The sequence below is a fragment of the Chaetura pelagica genome, unplaced genomic scaffold (genome assembly GCF_000747805.2).
Source record: "Chaetura pelagica isolate M959 unplaced genomic scaffold, ChaPel_1.0 scaffold50, whole genome shotgun sequence".
NCBI classification, from domain to species: domain Eukaryota; kingdom Metazoa; phylum Chordata; class Aves; order Apodiformes; family Apodidae; genus Chaetura; species Chaetura pelagica.
In genome coordinates this window covers 1,643,300-1,662,595 of record NW_009952366.1, presented here as the reverse complement: position 1 = coordinate 1,662,595, position 19,296 = coordinate 1,643,300, and the positions used below count along the sequence as shown (strand labels likewise).

At 37.2% G+C, this 19,296-nt stretch overlaps 1 protein-coding gene across 1 annotated transcript in view; it reads right to left on the bottom strand.

The window, feature by feature from the left end:
* TMTC2 (transmembrane and tetratricopeptide repeat containing 2) overlaps positions 1-19,296 on the bottom strand; it is a 270,784-nt gene that overhangs the window by 105,963 nt on the left and 145,525 nt on the right. Inside the window, exon 3 of the mRNA XM_010008050.1 lies at positions 158-997. Within this exon, the coding sequence (XP_010006352.1) occupies positions 158-997 (840 nt within the window). The remainder of the gene's footprint in view (positions 1-157; positions 998-19,296) is intronic.

The window sequence follows — 19,296 nt, the reverse complement described above, 5'->3', positions numbered from 1 at the left end:
CTGCTTTTCTCCATTTTTCACTATTGTACATAGTTCTGCAGTTTAAAAGGGCATTTCCTGAAGTATTCTCTTTGGATATAGTTGATAAAATCAGATACTTCAAAGGCAAAGAAAGATAGGAATAAACAAGACATTCACCATAAAGAGAAAAAATTACCTTTAGCAGGGTTTACTTGTATTCCTGACCTATACAGCATCTCCTCATTTTGCCAGTCCCCATTCCTGACAACAGTCTTGAGTCCATAGAAAACAATTAATGCAGCAGTGGAACAAAAAACCAAGTTCTTCAGAAACCGCTTTTGGACTTTGACATAAAGGGCCCTGACACCTACTGTAACCAGTAGGCAGAAGCCCATACTAGGAACATACAGCACACGCTCTGCTATTACAAAGCCAACATAGAAAAATAGGTTTGTGGCAGGAACAAAGGGCACTATTAACAAAGACAGAGACAGAATGACAATGTTCTCAGTTGAAGGAAGCTGCAGTTTCTGCATTTCATGCTTTTTTATGCCATTCTCTTCTTTTGATGCAAAGCTTGACTTCACCTCCAGCATCTTATAGTCCATCTCTGAGTGGCAGCTATGCCCATTAGCATTCTGCTTGCCGTTCATTACAGTTTTCCCATTGCATTCTCTCTCATTGCTGGGGCCCTTCAAGCTAAAGTAGGCAAGGAGGAGGAGTCCAGCATAGAAGGCCACAGTGTGTAGATTCCTCCAGTCACTGACCGTTTTCAGAAGAGGCACAGCATCCATAGACCAGTCAAAGCTGAGGGTATCTGGGCACAACAAAAGCCAGAGGTTCTTGGTTGGCAGGTAGAAGAAGGTCAGCGTACGTGTGAGAAAACTGTCTGAGTCAGCTGCTGGATTGTCAGAATTGGAAAAACTTGGGGGCTTGTTGCCCATCCAGTATAAGCGGACACCCAGCAGTGCAGTCCCCCAGGAGGTCAATAAACCAATGCTGAAGAAGAGGGTCAAATTCTTTCTCTGAAAAAAAAAAAAAAAAAGAAAGAAAGAAAATTAATCAGCGTAAATCAACACCAAGTGTTTCATTCTCTAATTTATAACCAAAAGGAATTGAGAAGTAGAACTTGGTCTATGACATCTGGATGAGAGAACATCTGGGGTATGCTCTTGAACATAAGACTAAAAGAATGAGCTCTTTCATTTAAGCTGTATCAAGAGACTGAGGTGCTGGAGTTCAGAGGGGGCAACAAAGCTGCTGAAGGGCCTAGAGAATAAATCTTACCAAGAACACTTGAAGGAGCTGGGAATGTTCAGTTTGAGAAAGAGGAGGCTAAGGGGATATCTCATCAGTCTCTACAACTACCTGAAAGGACATTGTAGAGAGGTTGGTGCTGGTCTCTATTCACAGGTAATTAGTGAAAGAACAAGAGGGAATGGCTTCAAGCTGCAAAAGAGGAAGTTTAGACTTGACATTAGGAACAATTTTTTTCACAGAAAGAGTGGTTAGATACTGGAATAGGCTGCCCAGGGTGGTGGTTGAGTCACCATCCCTGGATGTGTTTAAGGGTCTTTTGGCTGTGGTGTTGGTGGATATGGTTTAGGGGAGAACTTTGTAGAGAAGGGATGATGGCTGGACTTGGTGATCCCAAGGGTCTTTTCCAACCTGAATAGTTCTATGCTGCTAAGATTCTAAGTCTGTATCAGAGTCAAGCCTTTAGAGATCTTAGGACTGCTTCAGATTTAATTGTGTAACTCTTTGAAAAATATTTTAGAGGAATTTATGGAACCATGTAACAGTTTCTACATAACCTCCCAAATCGTTTGGTTGCCTGGCAGTGGCTAAAACACTAGTTTGCCATTACTAGCTTTAAAGTTTAAAGAATATTCCAGCTCCCTTTTTCCTAATGAAAGTCTCTCCAGGGCATTTCACTGAGAATTAAATAATTTTTTCAGGAAGGCAAGAGAGGAAAACAGATTCCATGTTTATGTCTTCCAGTTCCTACCCATTAAGTAAAGTGGTTATTTGGAGCCTTCAGATCTGCCTACTGCTGAAAGCCCGTCTCCATTTTGCATCTCACAGCCAAACAACATGTTGGGTTTTGCTTTTTTTCTTTAAGCCCACCATATTAAATACGTGTTCTAAAACCTTTCACATCTTCGTATCCATCTGAATAATATTATGTGAAGCATGCAGCCACCTCCACCTACCCATATCATGATGCTAGCACTTATTTATGGAATAACTCAGTATTTTCCAGCTGGAGCTGCTTGTTGGGTTCTCACCAGCTGCATCTAAAAGCACTTATTCAAACGCTTGCAGACATGTAACACATCTGATGAGAATCAGGAAGCAAGATTTTCTCACCTATTTCTAAGACTGATGAGCTTAAGTTCTGCTCTCAATTACATGGGCACCCTAAATGAAAACTGTTTTGGAATACTTTCTCTGCAAAAGAATCTGTAAAAGCTAAAATATATGTATTTTTTATAACAATTTCTCAGATGCCTTTTGTAAGAAAATAAAAGCTGTTTGCCAAATAGCTCCAGATACAGTACAAGCACTTTGGTAATCTTTCCCTCCATTATGACAAAGAATTACTTGTCAATCATTTTTCATTCTATTAGGTCTGTGTTTTCCATCTCACACTACACATTCCTGGGATTGTTACTCAGTGTTTCCTCAGTTATTCAGGAGCAGGACCTCACACTGGAATGTTTTATCTTATTTCTTTCAAACACCTCATTTTTCTCCTTAGTGAGGGGACTCCATGCTTGACATCATGAAACAGAGATGATTGTGCTGCTCCATTTTAGGTCAATTATAAATAGTTTTCTACCATTAAGTTACTGACGTTCCAGTAACAAGACATGGTCCAGTCATCAAAATTTATCTGCTTATCTCATGAAGAAATTTATTCCTTTTCACATTTCTATAGAGTTTCTTCCTGGAAAGTTTAAAATATTTAATGGCAGTTAGATTAATTAATTCTATTTTGAGGTAATATGGAAAAAGTCGATGCAGACATTAGTAGGGAACAAACAGATTTATAATGAGAATGTTTTCATACTTGTATCACAACCACGTAAAAATGCTGGCACATTTTATACATTAAGTAAAGTCTGAGTCCATACATTTCTTTTGCCATATTGATTCCAATTTGATTTATTAGCATTTGTATATTTCTGTATCCAGGAAAATCTATTTTTTTTGCTAATAAATCAATAAAAACCCGCATCTACACTTTATGATTAATATATTCCCTGGAAAGGCTACTGTAACAACATACTTTTAGTTGTAAGCTGAATAATACTTTGAAACTCATCTCCAATACAATTTCATTCCTGCCTGCCAGGACTGTTTAAATGCTTTTAATGTTATAAATCTGTGTAAACTGGTTATCACTGAAACTCCCAACTAGGTTTATATTTGATATAAAAAGATTATTCAGATTTTCATGGATTTCCATGTACACCTATATTATAAAACCTTATGTCCCTGGTTGAACTTACCCTTTCATTCCTGTCATATTTTATTACATGAAATTTTTTCTGCCCACCCCTCTGGCTCAATTATTTTCAAACCTCCTTCCTTCACACATGAATACAAACAACTCTCAAATGCTAAATGTGACCCTTTTTGCTCTTTTTTATACATCTTTCTGCAGGCTGAAGGAGGAGGCTGCTTAGAGAGAAAGATGGAAGTTTTGGTTGCTTTGTTTGTTTGATTAGAAATACAGAGCAGGTCTTTGCTAGAAGACTATATACCACTCCAAAGATTAAGACATCCCAAATACTAAGCAAGTGAAACTTGATTAACAGATAAGTGAGCTTTTAGAGATTGCTTAGATTGCTTTGTTATTTCATTAGTACTTACTCGAAGAAAATCTCCCTCTTCTAAAAATCTATGCAAATATGCACATTTCAATGAAATGCTCAGAAAGTTCACCCAACAAAAGTTCTTTGACAAGAACATGAGAGAGTAGATATACCATTACTCATGGATAATACCGAAACCTGTTTAAAACTTTCAGATCTTCTGCATACATCATAAAACAGTAACAATGAAAAGATTGCCTCTTGCACAGAAATGCAAACAATCTGTACCTTGGAGCAAACCCATACTCACTGTAGGAGTAACTACTTGCAGCCTCTCTTATAAGCTTAAATTTAAGATCTGCAAGGTCTGGATCCTCACACTATCCTCTACACAGAATACAAAATATCTATACACAGTATTGTGTTTCATGCTTTAACTTTTTTTTAACAACAACAAAAACAACACCAACAAAAAACCAACCAAACAAACAAAACCCAATCAAACAAAAAAAGCCAACAACCAAACATTTTTCACCCGTGTCAAATGAAATATGTAAGCATTCACTTATGGAGCTCAGAGATACCTGAGTAGGTAGTCTTCTACACCAGCATATGAATTTATCATGCTCTAAAATACTAGTTAACTACAGTAGGACCTCTGGTGGATTCTTTAGCTTAATTAACTGACTACAGGAGTGGAGTGCAAATATCCTCTTGCTGCCTCAGACACAAATGGTTTGCATCCTTCCTCAGAAATTATGACAGACATGATCTTCTCAAAAGCCAGTATATTTACTTTTTTTTTTTTTTTTAAAATTAACTACATGTTAACTACAGCTATCAATAACCTGTGTAATGCTGACATTCCATCGTGACTTTTCAGAATTCAGGTAAGATCCTCTGGACTCAGTCTAAAACCAAAACTAAAACTGTCCCTAACACTTAAACTTCTGTTAAAAATATGTCAAGCAGGATGCCTTTGTTTTGTTTTTGTTGTTGGTTTTTTTTTTAAATCAGACATAAATAGTGCTGGATCAGAAGGGGAATGACAAACTCAGCCCCCTTTTTTTCTCTCAACATTCATTACTTTTGCACAGCTTTTATCCCTCTATACTAATATAGTCAGAGATAATTAGAAAGGTTTAGCTCACATTTTGGTTTTACTTTTTTCCTAAGCTTTGTCTAGCAAACAAAAAGGCATAGAAACAACCATAACTGGTTACAGCAACTTACTAAAATTAAATAATACAATCCTCAGTAGACTTTTGCCTGCAAAGACAGCTCTTTCAAAATGAACTCTGGTCAGACAAGCACTTTCACCAGAAACTCTTCTCCTGAGCTTCCTGACAGCTTGTGCTCCTCTGGCTGTGTACATTTAGTGTAGATCAACAGCAGGAAGAGATCCTCTGTAATGGTTGGCAGAAAGGATTTGGATTACTATACTCATGACTCCTAATCCAGCCCATCTGCCATATGTTTTGACACTCTCATAAATCCTCTAACTTTTCAGAAGCAGTCATTTTCATCTGGGGGAAAAAAAAAGAGCATTGATTTAGATCAGATTTAACATCTCTGCTGCTTGCTAACAGTCAAATACCACCACTGCAATGTTAGTGTCTGTGACTACAGAAACCTTTTTAATCTCCTGACTAAAATCCATCTGCATGACCCACCCACACTGTACGTGGAGGGAGAAGGGGAGAGATAAAGAGAGAGAGAGAGAGAGAGAAAGAGAACCGCAAACTCTAACCTCTCAGCTGGAAAAATATCTGTAAATTCTACAGGGGAAAAGAGAAATTGCATTAAGAGCAGCAACTATATCAATGAATAGAGGTAGTACAAGAGCAGAGGGGACTACATTAGCTTGCTAAAACTGAGAGTGTGATCAGTGCAACAGAGAAGGCTCACTCTGAAGAAAAGCCTACCCAGTAAAATGGAGTGTGACAATGGTGATGCTGTGGATATCTACCCAGGGCTATATGCAGCAGAAAGAACATTACACAGGAGGTTACAAGGCCACTGGGACCAAAAGACATTCCTGAACTCCTGCAATACTCAGGAATGCTGTTCACTATTGCTGTTACCAACACAGAGGTCGACAGGTCCAACAGTCATACCTGTATTTAATTTGACAAGTGTCACCTCATTTGAGAGGTTTTCCAGTGAAGGAAGGGTTGCTGCACTTTCAGCACTAGCTGAAATGCTGAGAGCTCACTGAACATGCAGGTGGTTGGAAGGCAGAACCAGAATTCAAAATGATCTTGAAAAACACAGAGAAAAGTTCAGAAAAATAATCTCGTATTAGGGCAGGGACAACTCTAACTGCTTAAAGCTACACAAGTATGAGGCTTAAAATAAGCAGCTGGCTCATCTTCAGAGAAGTATCAGGGATTATCATCACAAGCAACTCTCTTAAGCCACTGCTAAAAAGGTAAACACTACTGAGCCTATAGATGAAAGCACATCCTTTATGATATGTGAAGTAATCCTTCCACTCTTCTCAATACTAGTAAATCCTAAAAGTGCCTGGTTCAACTCAGAACTTTCATAAGAAATTTCTTCACAGAACTTCACATAAATAAATGAAAGAAAAGGAGAGAGGTCAGAAAAGTGGAACAAGACTGATTAGTGATCTAGAAAAACATGTCCCATAAGGAAAATTGAAGAACATAAGCTACTTAAGTCTGCCAGCTGCCTTCTAGTACATAAATAACAGCTGAAAAGAGGAAAAGAACAATCTGTTGTCTATATTCATAAGCTTCGGTTCAAGAAAGATATAAGGTTAGTTATCAGGAGATGATTCCCATTGCTCAAGGTAGGGATGTGCTGAAAAAAATTTGCAATGGAGGTTGGCTCCATGGCTTTCTGCTGCTAAGACTAAATCAAATGTGTAATGTGGGAAAAGACAGAAGTATTGTCAGTACTGTTTTAGGGACAGTATGATGCACTGTGTGGAATCCTAAGGTAACTTCTAGGCATAACTTCCTGTGACTACCGTAACAGTATCATCAGCATTCCTACATGAAAAAGCATACGTTTTGTAGCAATGTTTTCTGTTTGTGACCTTTAGAAGTATAATCCATCCATGCTCTGGTCATTCCTGCATGAAGTACCAGAGTTTCCTGCAATCATATTTTGTCTTAACATTTGCTTCACTTCCTTCATACCTAGGCAAAAAAAATAGTTAAGATGATCCTGACATTTTGTTTCCCCAGTCACATTAGCACCTTCTGAACGTTTCCTAAATCCACCTCTTACAAACCAACATATTTTGTTTTCACTTCCAGTTGCTGCCAGTTGCTCCAGTGTAAATCTCTGCTGTTTCTCTAACAAAAAAGCTCTCAATCATATACACTGATGGTTTGCACTATTCATCCTTCCATCAATTTAATGCTAATTGCTGCCCACCTCTTCCCTTAACACACTGCATCATCTTACAGCACATCTCTTAAATGTATTGTGTATAAATGCTTCTGTAAAGTTAAAAAAACAACCAAAATAGAAAAAAAACTGCAAAGAAAACATTAATAAAAAACAATTTAAGAGGGGTCAATGAACCATTTCTAACCTGTCCACCATAATGCAAAAAACACATTTTTTTCTTATTCCATCTTCTGCCCTTCTTGACTTCCCCATAAGCTTATTTCAACTCCCAGATATATGCATACATGACAATTAAAAAATAAAGTACACAAAAAGACAGATCGTTTGTGTTGAGAGCTTTAGTGCAACATCAAAACCCATATATATTTGTTTCTATTTGCTATAATAATAACAATAATACAAATAAAAAACCCAAGGTTTTTGGTTAGTAGAATAGTGCCACTGACATCTGCAACTACACCAGTTAACGGCGACAATTCAAATCACCCACTGAGAACATTAACAGCAATATTGACTCAAAAAGTCAGCACTATAATGTTATAACTTCTTGATAACATTCAAGACAAAAAAGATGTTAAGGAAAAAAATAATAAAAGTAAGTAATTGAACTAAGACTGCAAAAAAGCTAACAGCACACTTAATGAGAAAAAAAAACTTGCTTGAAATTTTTATAACTTTTTATTATCAACGTGTTAAGAAACCCAGCTAGCACACACAACTGCACGACATGACAGAGCAATTAATATAAGTTCAAAGGGAACCAAGGAAAAACTCCAGCTGTGTGAAACAGCATCAGTTCACCTCTGCTGTGTGAGCTACAAGGAAGCAGGACAGTCTCAGAGATGAGTGGCATGGAGTAGGAAGGCAGCACAGCTCAGGACTAGGCCTGCAGTGCCCTGAGGAGAAACAAGACATTGCCCAGGTCCTGCCAGGAAGGCAAAGCCTATACCTGTTGTATAGCCAGGTTGTTGTGAGTTCCTTACTTGTGAGTAAGGAATACACCTGAAAATTAGTACCCAAGGCTGAGGCCCACCATGTCATTTGTATCTTCTGCCCCGTACCACGTAAATCTGACCTGACAATGCATTTGAACTACTCATTATGTACAAAGTGTTGGCAGCTTACTGAAGGTCTGCTCACTTGAGTGGACAGATAACTGTATTTTCTTGTAAAGGAAAGCTTGCTCTGCTCTTCTGTACAACATACAGACGTGCTTCAGCAAAAAGCAGCAAAGCATAAAATGGCTCTTAAAAGCACATACTGCAATCCTACCTGTAAAGCTATCACCAAAAATTACTACATTTCATAAGTTTATTACATTAATAAGATAGCAATAAAAGAAAATTAAACCCTAAGAGCCAGTTTAATATGTGATGAGAGAAAAACACACTCTGCAAGAGTGTAAATAGACACACACTCATAAGTGATGAATGCAGATAGAAATGGATTTCATAAGCAAAAATGTAATTCAATCCAAGTTTAAGCCTCTGGCAATGACTAAGCAACTTTGTCAATCCAGCAGAAGGAAGTCATCAATAATCAGTTTCTGTACACTGGATAAATACTAAGTTTGCTCTAGTTTTGACAGAACAACTAATCTAGGTACAACAGGAATCCATCGGCTGGAGGCCCAAAAAGCTATGGAAGTCAGTTTCCACAGTGGATAACAAGCAGCATTTCACATGGCTTTTTTGTTCTTCCCTTTGTCAACTGATAGAAAATGAGGTGTTTAGTTTCGTTTTTTTGTACCTTTAAAATAGAGAAAAAAAACATGCAGCAAAGTTATCTTGAAATTATACTGATAACAAAGAAAATACATTAATTGTAATTCTTCTAGTAAGTAAAGCTTTAACACCTACAACATTTTCAAAGAGATAATATTGAAGGTCCATGTGAAATGCAGAGCCCGCTATTCAACTCAGAAGGCATTGCATATTATGGAGAAAGATTTAAGATCTATACAAGCAATCACTTACATCCTTTAGAAAAAATACATCTCAAGCTGGTTTCGGCACTGATACTTTATTTTCCGATCTATTGGTTCAGGAAGACAGGGAAAAAATGTGAAGTGACTCAGAAGCTATTTGTGTGACAAACTGAATACAGGCTATTTTGTGATTTAAAGAATAGTATTTTTTAAAAATCCCATCCCCCTTCTATACCCATCCACCCATGAAATACATTTCTATATAAGGTGGTACAAGAGGATGGCCAAAACACACAAGTAGCGTAACTATTCTGCTTGAAGTCAGTACCTTTAGAAGTAAGAATAAATTTCACCGTATCAAGCACTTGCTAGTCATTTATTTCAGATGCAGTGCTTATTATAAATAACAGCCTAAAGTACATCTCCTATGGTGTGGATGCAATCTCTTTCTACTTACTCTACACTATATTAGTATCATGTTTCAAACAATGGGAAGCACAAAAAACCGGAGAAGCTAAAGGCAACACAGCAGTGACTTATTCAGTCTTAAAAAGCCTTCAGAAAAGTGATTTACAGTGAGAACTACATACCTTCAAGATTGAAAGTCACAGCCAACAGCAGCAGAAAGCTAATTCAGAGAGAATGCTAACACATAGTAGGTCACCACCACTAATGAAAAGCTTGGGTTTTGAGAATACTGACAAATAATCTGAAAGGCATCTACATGCCTCCTTTGTCATCTAACCTAGGCTTGCCTCCCATGTAGCTAACCAGGTGGCTATGAAGCATGGGCAATAATAGTGAAATATAAGCTTGGGTGTTTGAAGAACACATTGGAGAGGACAGCAAACAAATCACAAACTCATAAAAGAACTTTCTAAAACCTGACTAGTAAGTACTGCAATTTCAAAGAAGCAAAACTGGGAAAATTAACATTTTAATGACAATTTCATTTCTGTATCTTTTTATTAGATCAAGCTAGTCTCTTCTAGAATTGGTTGTGCTCAAAGACTAAACTGCAGAAGAGAGAGCTTGCTATGTCCTACGTTAATTACTGGGGAACTTTTTTTGTATTAATTCCCTATGGAATATACTAAATAGTCATGGGAATGAATACCTATTAGAAAATGAATAGAGAGAATAAATTAAACATTTTGTAGCAAATAGCACTGGCTAGCTACGTAAGTAATTACTACCCAGTGATAGCAAAGACTGCTCCAAAGATACCACAGGAATAGAAATGCACAAATATAAGAATACTTAACCAATAATAAAAACTGCAAATTTTTCAATAGAAAATTTCCTCAAAAGTGCTTCTGATAAAAAAAATAGAATACCTTGAATAGCATGCTCTCTACCTTGTCTTCCTACACATGAAATATTAATAAAATAATTAAAATATTTTTATACCCTTAGTCTACCTAAGATGCTTGTGACAGGAGAATGATGAGCTCATACCTTTTTAAGGGGTATTTAAAAGGATATTTAAGCATAGCCCATTTAAAAACACAACTGCATTACTAGGGTCTGATCCAGAGACAAAGAGAGTTAAAGGTAAAGAAATTACTGACCTCAGAAATACAAAGCCAAATACTTAATAATCTAAATAAAGAGATGAAAAATGGTGAAGCAGAATATAGATGACAAAACTTACTTCCTGTCATGGCATGTCATTACTCTCCATTAAGCTAATGTGAAGAAATGAGTCAGTTGGCAATCTCCTGTGAACCAATATCAAGGTACTTCTCAATTGAACTATCAGTGGTTGGAAGAGGCCAGTTACTGGTACTGTAAGAGCTGTGCTGAAGCCCCTTAATCTATTACACTAAACTGTCTTGAAAGCCTGCAAAGTTATCCTGTTCAGCTTAAAATAAGATCTTTAATATTTCCCACTAGGTAACGATCTGTGGTCAAATCAATTAAGCTTTAAAATACTCCAGCTTCTCTGAAGGAAATGAAAAACTATACATTCTTTTAGAGTAAACTAAGAATTTTGTTTGTTTTTCTTAAAGACATTCAGTATCATTATCAGAACATTCATTTTAAATAAGTTTCCTGGCATTTTGGACAAAAGGAGGAATAAATATAAATGTTGCAAATGGAAATAATTTTGCCTACACATACTCATCTATGTTCACACACACACATGCACGCACAAAACCTTCCTTATCAGTTCCTGGACTGTAGGTCGAATGCACTGCAAACATGTTTCAGGCACCGAGGAAGTAATGATAACAGTCCTTCCAGAACAGGGTTCCAGTGCAAACAGCCAGTCATGACGAAATTCATTCCAGTCTCATTAACGAGTGAAGTTTGGAAGCGCATGACTTTGGAGCCATAAAGAGATGACTTATAATGAGACTCAGCTCAGTAGGAAGGCCATAGTACAGCAGTTCTCTCTCCAAGTTATCATAATAGAAAGCTATTTAATGAGTGTGGGATTTCTTCAAGAATTCAAAAAAGGCAGGATTTGGAAGAGGATGTGTCACATTATGCAGACACTCACATCACTGAACATTTCTGCTACAGTAAGACCATCAAAATAAAAATTCTAAAAGTTGTTCCTATATTGAGTTTTTCATTTGTTTTTAATAAGAGCTTTCAAATGTAAAACACAGACTTGTAGAGACTAGCAAAAAGATGTAATTCAGTATCAAAAAGTTAGCAAGGTCTAGTGAACTAAACTGGGTTCCCTAAGGTCAAGAACCCCATGCTGCAAACAAGAAATAAACTGTGCCCTGAAACAAGACACTGTCTGGCAAAGCAGCAACAGAAGAGCAGAAAAGTAACTTTCCTCAACAGATTCAGTAGAAGCCTGTGGCAGTTACCTGCCACCTCACAGTACTCTCCCCTTCAGGGGAGCACTAAGGGTGCTAATGCCTCAAATTCAATTACACAGAAACTGGAGACCTCCTGTTACTTCAAGTGCAGATCAAACCTACATCCACCCCCATTAATTATTAAAAAAATAATATTAATTCAGTAACCCATATGCCATAATCTTCATGCGTGAGATGGGGATGTAAGGATTCTTCATGTTAGAAATTAATCCTCTAGTTTCCAGGTTACATTATTGAGCTTGCTAATGAAGGACAGCAGTGGAAGGTGAGAAGACAATGGAGCAGGGTACACCAGATTTCTTAAAATCAAAATGCAGGCATAACAGGACTAACACTCAAATCACATTTCTTTTCTAGCTAGTAAACTTAGACTGTAGCTTCTTCATAATTTGCAAATTTAGATAGCAGTGCTACTTTAGGAATTCTGCCTAACAAACCATGACTTCTAAGAACATAACCAGGACACCTGCACTCTTGTCATGCATTGCAGCAGAACACACACATCCCTGCTTCCTCAGCAAACACACATGTAACGTCATAAGTTACATGAGAGTAGCTACAAGTACTATACCTTAAGGAATAATATTTCATTTTTCTAAGTCTTGAAAAAATCCAAAGTTCCCCTAAATATAAGATACATAGCTTACATTAAAACAAGAAGTCCTTGAGCCATCATGAAAAAAGAAGGATTACATGGACACAAAATTCCCTCCCACCTGGCAGCCTTAAGAATGTCCCTTCTACATAAGTTGCTTGTTTTCAAGGCCAGCACATAAATTACCTACACTGCATGCTAGCAAAGGTCCAAACTCCTTAGTCTTGCATAAAGTTGTGTGACATATTTCCTTGTCCCTTGGAAGCATGCACATCTTCAGCCCTTTGATAATCTTCAGATAGCAAGAGGAACTTGGCTGCTAGTGTTTTATCTGTGCTTCAAACCATCTGCCCAACCCACAGATCCATCATGAGCTCATCATTCTCCTATCACAAGCATCTTAAGACTCCCTCTGAAACCTTCTCCATCTCTCCCTCATGGAAGGAATATCTATACTAAAATCACTCAAAAAAAAACCCCTTCCGATAAAGTTTGTTATATATTTTACCATCATTGTGACAATTATACTACTGCTGTTTGCTATGAAGAAAGAAAAAAGCCTAGAGAAGTGAAGGTAATTTTAGCTATGAAAAAGTGTCTCTTAATCACTGCATAGTTTTCAGCTTAAGTGTGCAAATCAGAATTGAGGCTCTTAACAATGCAAAGGCACAAGGAATTTCTTCTCTTCTTAACATGCAGCACTTCTATGAAATTCTTCCCTCACACAGAACAGGCAGAATTCTCTTTCCTTTAAAATAAAATAATTTTGAATAGGGAAATTTCAGACACCTGTTTTTGCTTTAGTGAGGGGAAGATACATGGCAAAAAGCTGTAAAATGGAAATGGAAGGAAATCTCACAAGTAAGAAAAATCGATAATCTAAAAGAGAACCAAAGATCCTAAAGCAAGTGAAGAGTGAAAACACAGACAGGAGAACAGTTATGGGTTAAAATAAGGTGATACTCAAGTTTTTATCCTTTCCCTTCCCAAACAGAAAAGTGTAATTTTTTTATTATTTTTTTTTTTAATGGAAGGGAAGGGTGCAATTAAAATCTTCAGTAACAGAGCTATGCAAAATAAATCACAAAGTGAAAGAAAAGAGACTGAAATAAATATGAACCTGGGAACAGAAAAACTTTCTGAGCTTGAAACCCTCTTCTGTGACTCCTCTTTCTTCTGTTTTCTTCCTTCTCTATGTCTTTGAACTTGCAGATACCTGCTATCAGAGTCGTTGCCAGCAATTGCAGTTTGGCTAGGTCCCAGTCTTTTAAAATAGACCCAAACTCTGCCTATTCTGAGTGGGTACAAAAGAAGTAATCACAGCACTTAACATGATGAAATCCTACTACTGCCAGTTCCACAGCCAGCTCCTCTCCACCTACTAAGCAATAAACCTGCACAGTCACTAAAGAAGTGGTTCCAGAGGGGACTTTAAGAGATCTAGGAGTAAATGAGAGCAGGACATAAAGAGGACTACTGTAATTTGTCCTAAAATGCCAAAACTCAACAGTGCACATTATATACACACACATACATGTATTATTTATATGCATCTTGCTTTGTGGGTGGGGAAAACACTGTGCCACAAAAATTTTTTGGCGTATTAATAGTTTATATTCTGTTCTTTCTTTTTCCAATTGCCTAATGAGGACATGACTACTTTCCATGTAATTAATTCTGAACTTCCTTTTCCACAGAGAATTCTGGCTCAAGAGGACTCAGCATGGCCAACTACTCAGGATTTTTTGGCATTATGTGTCCTGAGATGTCACAGAAAGGGACTGACCCCACTCAATTGATTTTCAAGACAACAACTAGGCTGCAGAAAAGTCAGAAGCTGTTAATCATTTACACGCTTCTCAGCTTTGCCAGTCAATGCAGCAAATACACTTTTTGACCTTGCTTAGAAAAAAAATGAGGATAACCTTTAAAGACTACAAGTACTCACACATTATGGATTTATCTGGCTAGCAATATTAATTTCACTGATGAAAAATTTGACTGAAAAGGCTAACATTTATAAATTGCATACCTGCAAGTTTCATTAAAATTCCTTCTTGTCTGCACAAGAACATAAAAATCATTAACCAAAATACATGCAGGGACAGAAATGACAACTGCTGAATTTTTCAGGAGTCCCTCTGAAGCATCCTTGACATTTTTCCAGTTATTAAAAATTACATCTTCCACAATTCACATAACTAAGTATGAACTAAACGGCAAAGATTTATGTGTCTATGAAACAAAATGTTTCCATATTGCTGGGTTATTTGTCTGAGGTTATTTCTAATATTAATGTTTCTAATATTAAAACTATGTAAATTATGAAACTTATAAAAACATCACAGTGCTGAAAACTCCAGTGATTCCATTTTTAATCACCTACTGGCTTATAAATTTCAAGCTCTTAAATCTCTGAAAACAAAATACCTTAATCATGGACTCTACAGAAACGGATGCTCTGAGCAAAGTAATGTCTAGTCTAGTCTCTAAAAAATGCCAAATATAGTTACTTAGAAACCTTACTCCAGTCGCAAGTTTGTAAATGGAAGATTTAGACAGTTGGACCTTTTCTTAGAAAACAATGCAATGATTAGGTTCCCAATTGACAACAACAAGCATGAGTAAGCATGACTAAGCATGACTTGAGTCCTTTGTTTTGGAGGAGACCTGAGCTCTGGTATCTCATTAATTAATTAATTTCCTATTTATTTGAGCACATACTCATTGCTCAGAACTCATAGTACATATGGCAGCCATAGTGTGCTACAGCACAAATGGAGCAAAACACTCTGAAATCCTGATGGCACAGAAGTAAAGATGGGTGGTATTTGCAGTCCTGGACAGGCTTTACAAGTGCTCTACACATAAACTTCCCAGTGTATGCCTGAAAGCAGTTGCTTAAGGACTTCAGAATGGTGTTCAGGGACCCTGTCCAACTGCAGATGACAGATGAACAGGACATGAAGCCTCCTCACCTTTTGGACTTGGGCAAATGTGGTAGTTTAAAATCAGCTCTGTCCCTACTTTGTCCTTTGCATCTTGGCTGAAGTCTTTGTGTGAAAGGTTGGCATACTTTCCACATACTACAAGTATAAATGAAGGGGGATTTAAACCAACAGTTAAATTATGAACACCTCCTACCACCTACAGAGCTCCTTCGGACAGGAACATTAACAGCTGGGGCTGACCTCACTCCTGTCAAACCCACAGGCAGCCTTTGAACCTTATCACAGAAATAACTGGAAGGCTAGAAAACCCACTTAATCTTAATTTTTGCTATGTGCTTTCTGAAATCCCAGATTAAAAAGGTTTACATTCCTAAACACTGGCCAAAACCATAAGGACTATGTGTATTGGTTTGGTTTTGTTTTTTTCTGTGAAAGCTGAGATTCTCACTGGGACAGATGTTAAAAGTGTGTAATTCGTTGCTCACAGTTTACAGTATGTGTATGTTTTGCTAAAGGGCTGTGGCTTGTCAGAAGAGCATTGGGCTGACTGCTTGTCTTACCGGGCAGCCAGGCACTGGTTCAAGCGGGATGTTGGGAAGGAGGAGACAGCTCTCAGAGAGCACAGAACTGGGAAAAGCTGCTGCAGTGCAGGGGACAAAAGGGAAAGCTGCGGGAGGCAATGAGCCATGAGCATGAAAACAGCAGACTTGAGAGAAGTAGGGCACCAGATCTCAGAGACAAAAGGCAAATATTTCTGGAGACCTTCAGGAGACCACAAAGATCCACATAAACAAGGGAAAAATAAAAAGCCTTGCCCTGGCGAGGACAAAAGTAGGCAAGGACAAAACCTGTTTCCAAACATAACTATTTCAGTATACATCACCCAGCAAATCCATTCTCTCTCTCTTTCATGACATTCTGCCGGATTTTAGTATTTATATTAAATATATATATATACAAATGGTTTAAAGATTCTTGGTGTATTCTCTTTAAGGAAAACATCCAGACAGGATGTACCTCAGAGGTCTGTCTGAGACAGCCTCACTGGCCTAAGAATGTAAGGCTTAAAATGCTGAGAAAACTGACACACCAATTGGAACTGCATGAAGTACCTTCCTGGAAGTACTGTCAATAAATTTTTCTTTGCATATGGAGGTTCACCTTTGCTCTAAAAAATGTCACTGATCCCGACAGAAGGAAATCTCATTGAATAAAAGGGCAATTTCTCTTTGCATTAGCTTTGATTTTTCCAAATGGAAAAGATCAACCAACATAAAACATTTTGCTACTAACAGCAAAAAATCTAGAACTTCTCTAAGGCCAGAAGCAAAACCAACTTGGGAGGAAATTTGGCTCCACACTGGGTGGAGAAGAGATTAAAAAGAGGGCTCAGAAAGCTTGGCTGTCTTTGCCTAGGATCTAAGCAAGGGTATAGCCCAGGGCTGCAACACAAGCGTGTAGGATGTTACACACACTTGCTCACAGCTTGCCGCTTCCTCACCAGATTCAGTTATTGCTTTTTAACAATTTCCTTTGAAGATAGGAATCTGGTAACAAATTCAGCTGTGAAAAAATCAAATTTCACAAAAAAAAAAAAGAAAAAAAAAAGGTACAACTAGAAAGATCTTTACCTAGATACCTCTTTGTTTACAAGCAGTTCAGCATATCAGGAGATTAGTTCTAAAAATGCAAGTGACAAATGTGGCAACTCAATGATGACGTGGGTGTTGAGAAAGCAGCAATTTACAATAAGGTTCTTTAATTCACTCCAGTTGAGAATAATGCAGGATGTCTAAGGATTTTAAAGGAAAAAGTTCTTTCTGGGAAAGAAGCACATATGAGGACAAAGTGCCTGAGTTTTGCTTTTCAAATGCTACAGTTTGTTCATTTTTACCCTGAAGCTATCCAAAAGTAGTATTTTATGCCAAGTCACCTGTCTCTTGAGTATTTCCTAAATATTTTTAAAGTCAGACAGCAGTGGACCCCCAACAGCAGTATCTAACCTTTTCTGATGATGCAGCTGGTATTGCTACAACATTTGCTAACTTCTTGGAAAGTAATTTTTCTCTGTTATCCCAGAATTGCAATTCATGCAGAATTTGTATTTTAAAATGTCATTAATGTTAAGCATGCTGTCCTTCTAAAGCTGTAGCCTGAAAAAGGTTATTTTACAGATCATTGAGAAAGAAAACGGTATATTTTGTATGTTAAAATACGGACTTTCAAAGTCTGAAAATAAATAAAAAATGTAATATGTATTGCAAAAAATTCAGCAGTTTATCTCATGTGACAACATAGTCAGCATGAACAGGTTTGTACAATCATTAGCATGCTTTAAAGAAAAAAAGACAACAACAGATGAAGACTTACAGATATTTATGTACGGTTAGAAAAGGAAAAGAAGCAGCTAAGAAACACACTGTTCCTGAAATTTCATTTAACAAAGACTGCTCCAAAGAAGTCACTTCAATACAGCAACACAAGTGTGTTTCAGTGCCATCTAGCTAATGCTCAAGGTAACTTGCATCACTATTCAGACCTTTTTTCCTCTCAAATATCCTTTCTGTAACAAAAAAAAAAAAAACACAACCAAAACAAACCACAAAATCAAATGGAGTGGTGGCACACTGTTTTTGCTTCAGATCCGTCAACCTGTAGAGGCATAAAAAACTTGGGTTGCTCTTGAAATACTTGAGCTTTGATGTATTTATGTGAGGAATGTTAAACACGTAATCCTAAAACCTTTTATGCTATGACTGAGTTCTTCCTTTATCTAGACAGACCCACATGATTGAGTACTTTAAATACTGTGCTTTCAAGTATAAACATATTTAGGTGTCAATATGCAACCATTCTGTTCAATTCTTTTGTGCCATACATTAATCGAAGACAAAAAAAGAAAAAAAAAAAAAAAAAAAAAGAAAAAAAAGGGCAAAGAAGGAAAACCATTGCAGCTTGTTTTAATAGATGGAAAGAGTATTGACTTCTAAAGAAACAAAATGTGTAAGAACAAGTGAAGAACATATTTTGAAGAGCAGAACATCATGCCTTAAATCTTCTGAAACTTCATCTTGCCTCCTCCATAGAATGGGTTTCCAGATAAAAAGAAATTTTCAGTCCTGTATTACTGTGACTGTGTTAACACCAACTAAAAATGTGCAAGCTCCTTCTGAATTTTAATCAAAATTTTCCAGATTAAAATAATTTGAAAGTCTAACGCTTCCTCCTCCAGCCTAAAATAGATGAGAGCAAAAATGGTTTCTTTTGACTCAGCAATGTAATTTTATATCCTCTAAAAACCATAATTGAACCATAATGGCTCAGCTTTAAATCTTTCTGACTTGAAAGTGTACTATTCAAACCTCTTCAGAACTATCTGAAGAGCCAGCATATACTTGCTAAGTCATGCTGTTGAAAATCTCAGGAAAGAATAAATATATAACCAAAATCATGCTTGTTTTTCCTTCCACAGTAGCTGCTTTTTGGATTGCAGCTACCAGATAATTCTGCAATAAAGTTACTCTTTGCTTCCCCTCTTACATTATCTTACGTCATCTTTCTCTGTGATTCCCTTGTCCCTATGTTCGTGTTCTGTTTTCCTAACATTTAACTTACTCCCCTCCACATATTTAGTAAAACTTTTTCCCAATAGTTTAATAGTCAGGTTTCTCAAAGGGCATTGCAAAGGAATAATATTCTTAAGAGTAAGAAACATCACAGAACAAAACATGGGTGGGTTACAGGAACTCGCTCCCGAGACTCCTTGTGTTTGCTCCAGTTGATCAGAAGCAGCAGCTAAAAGCTTGCTACAAGCAAA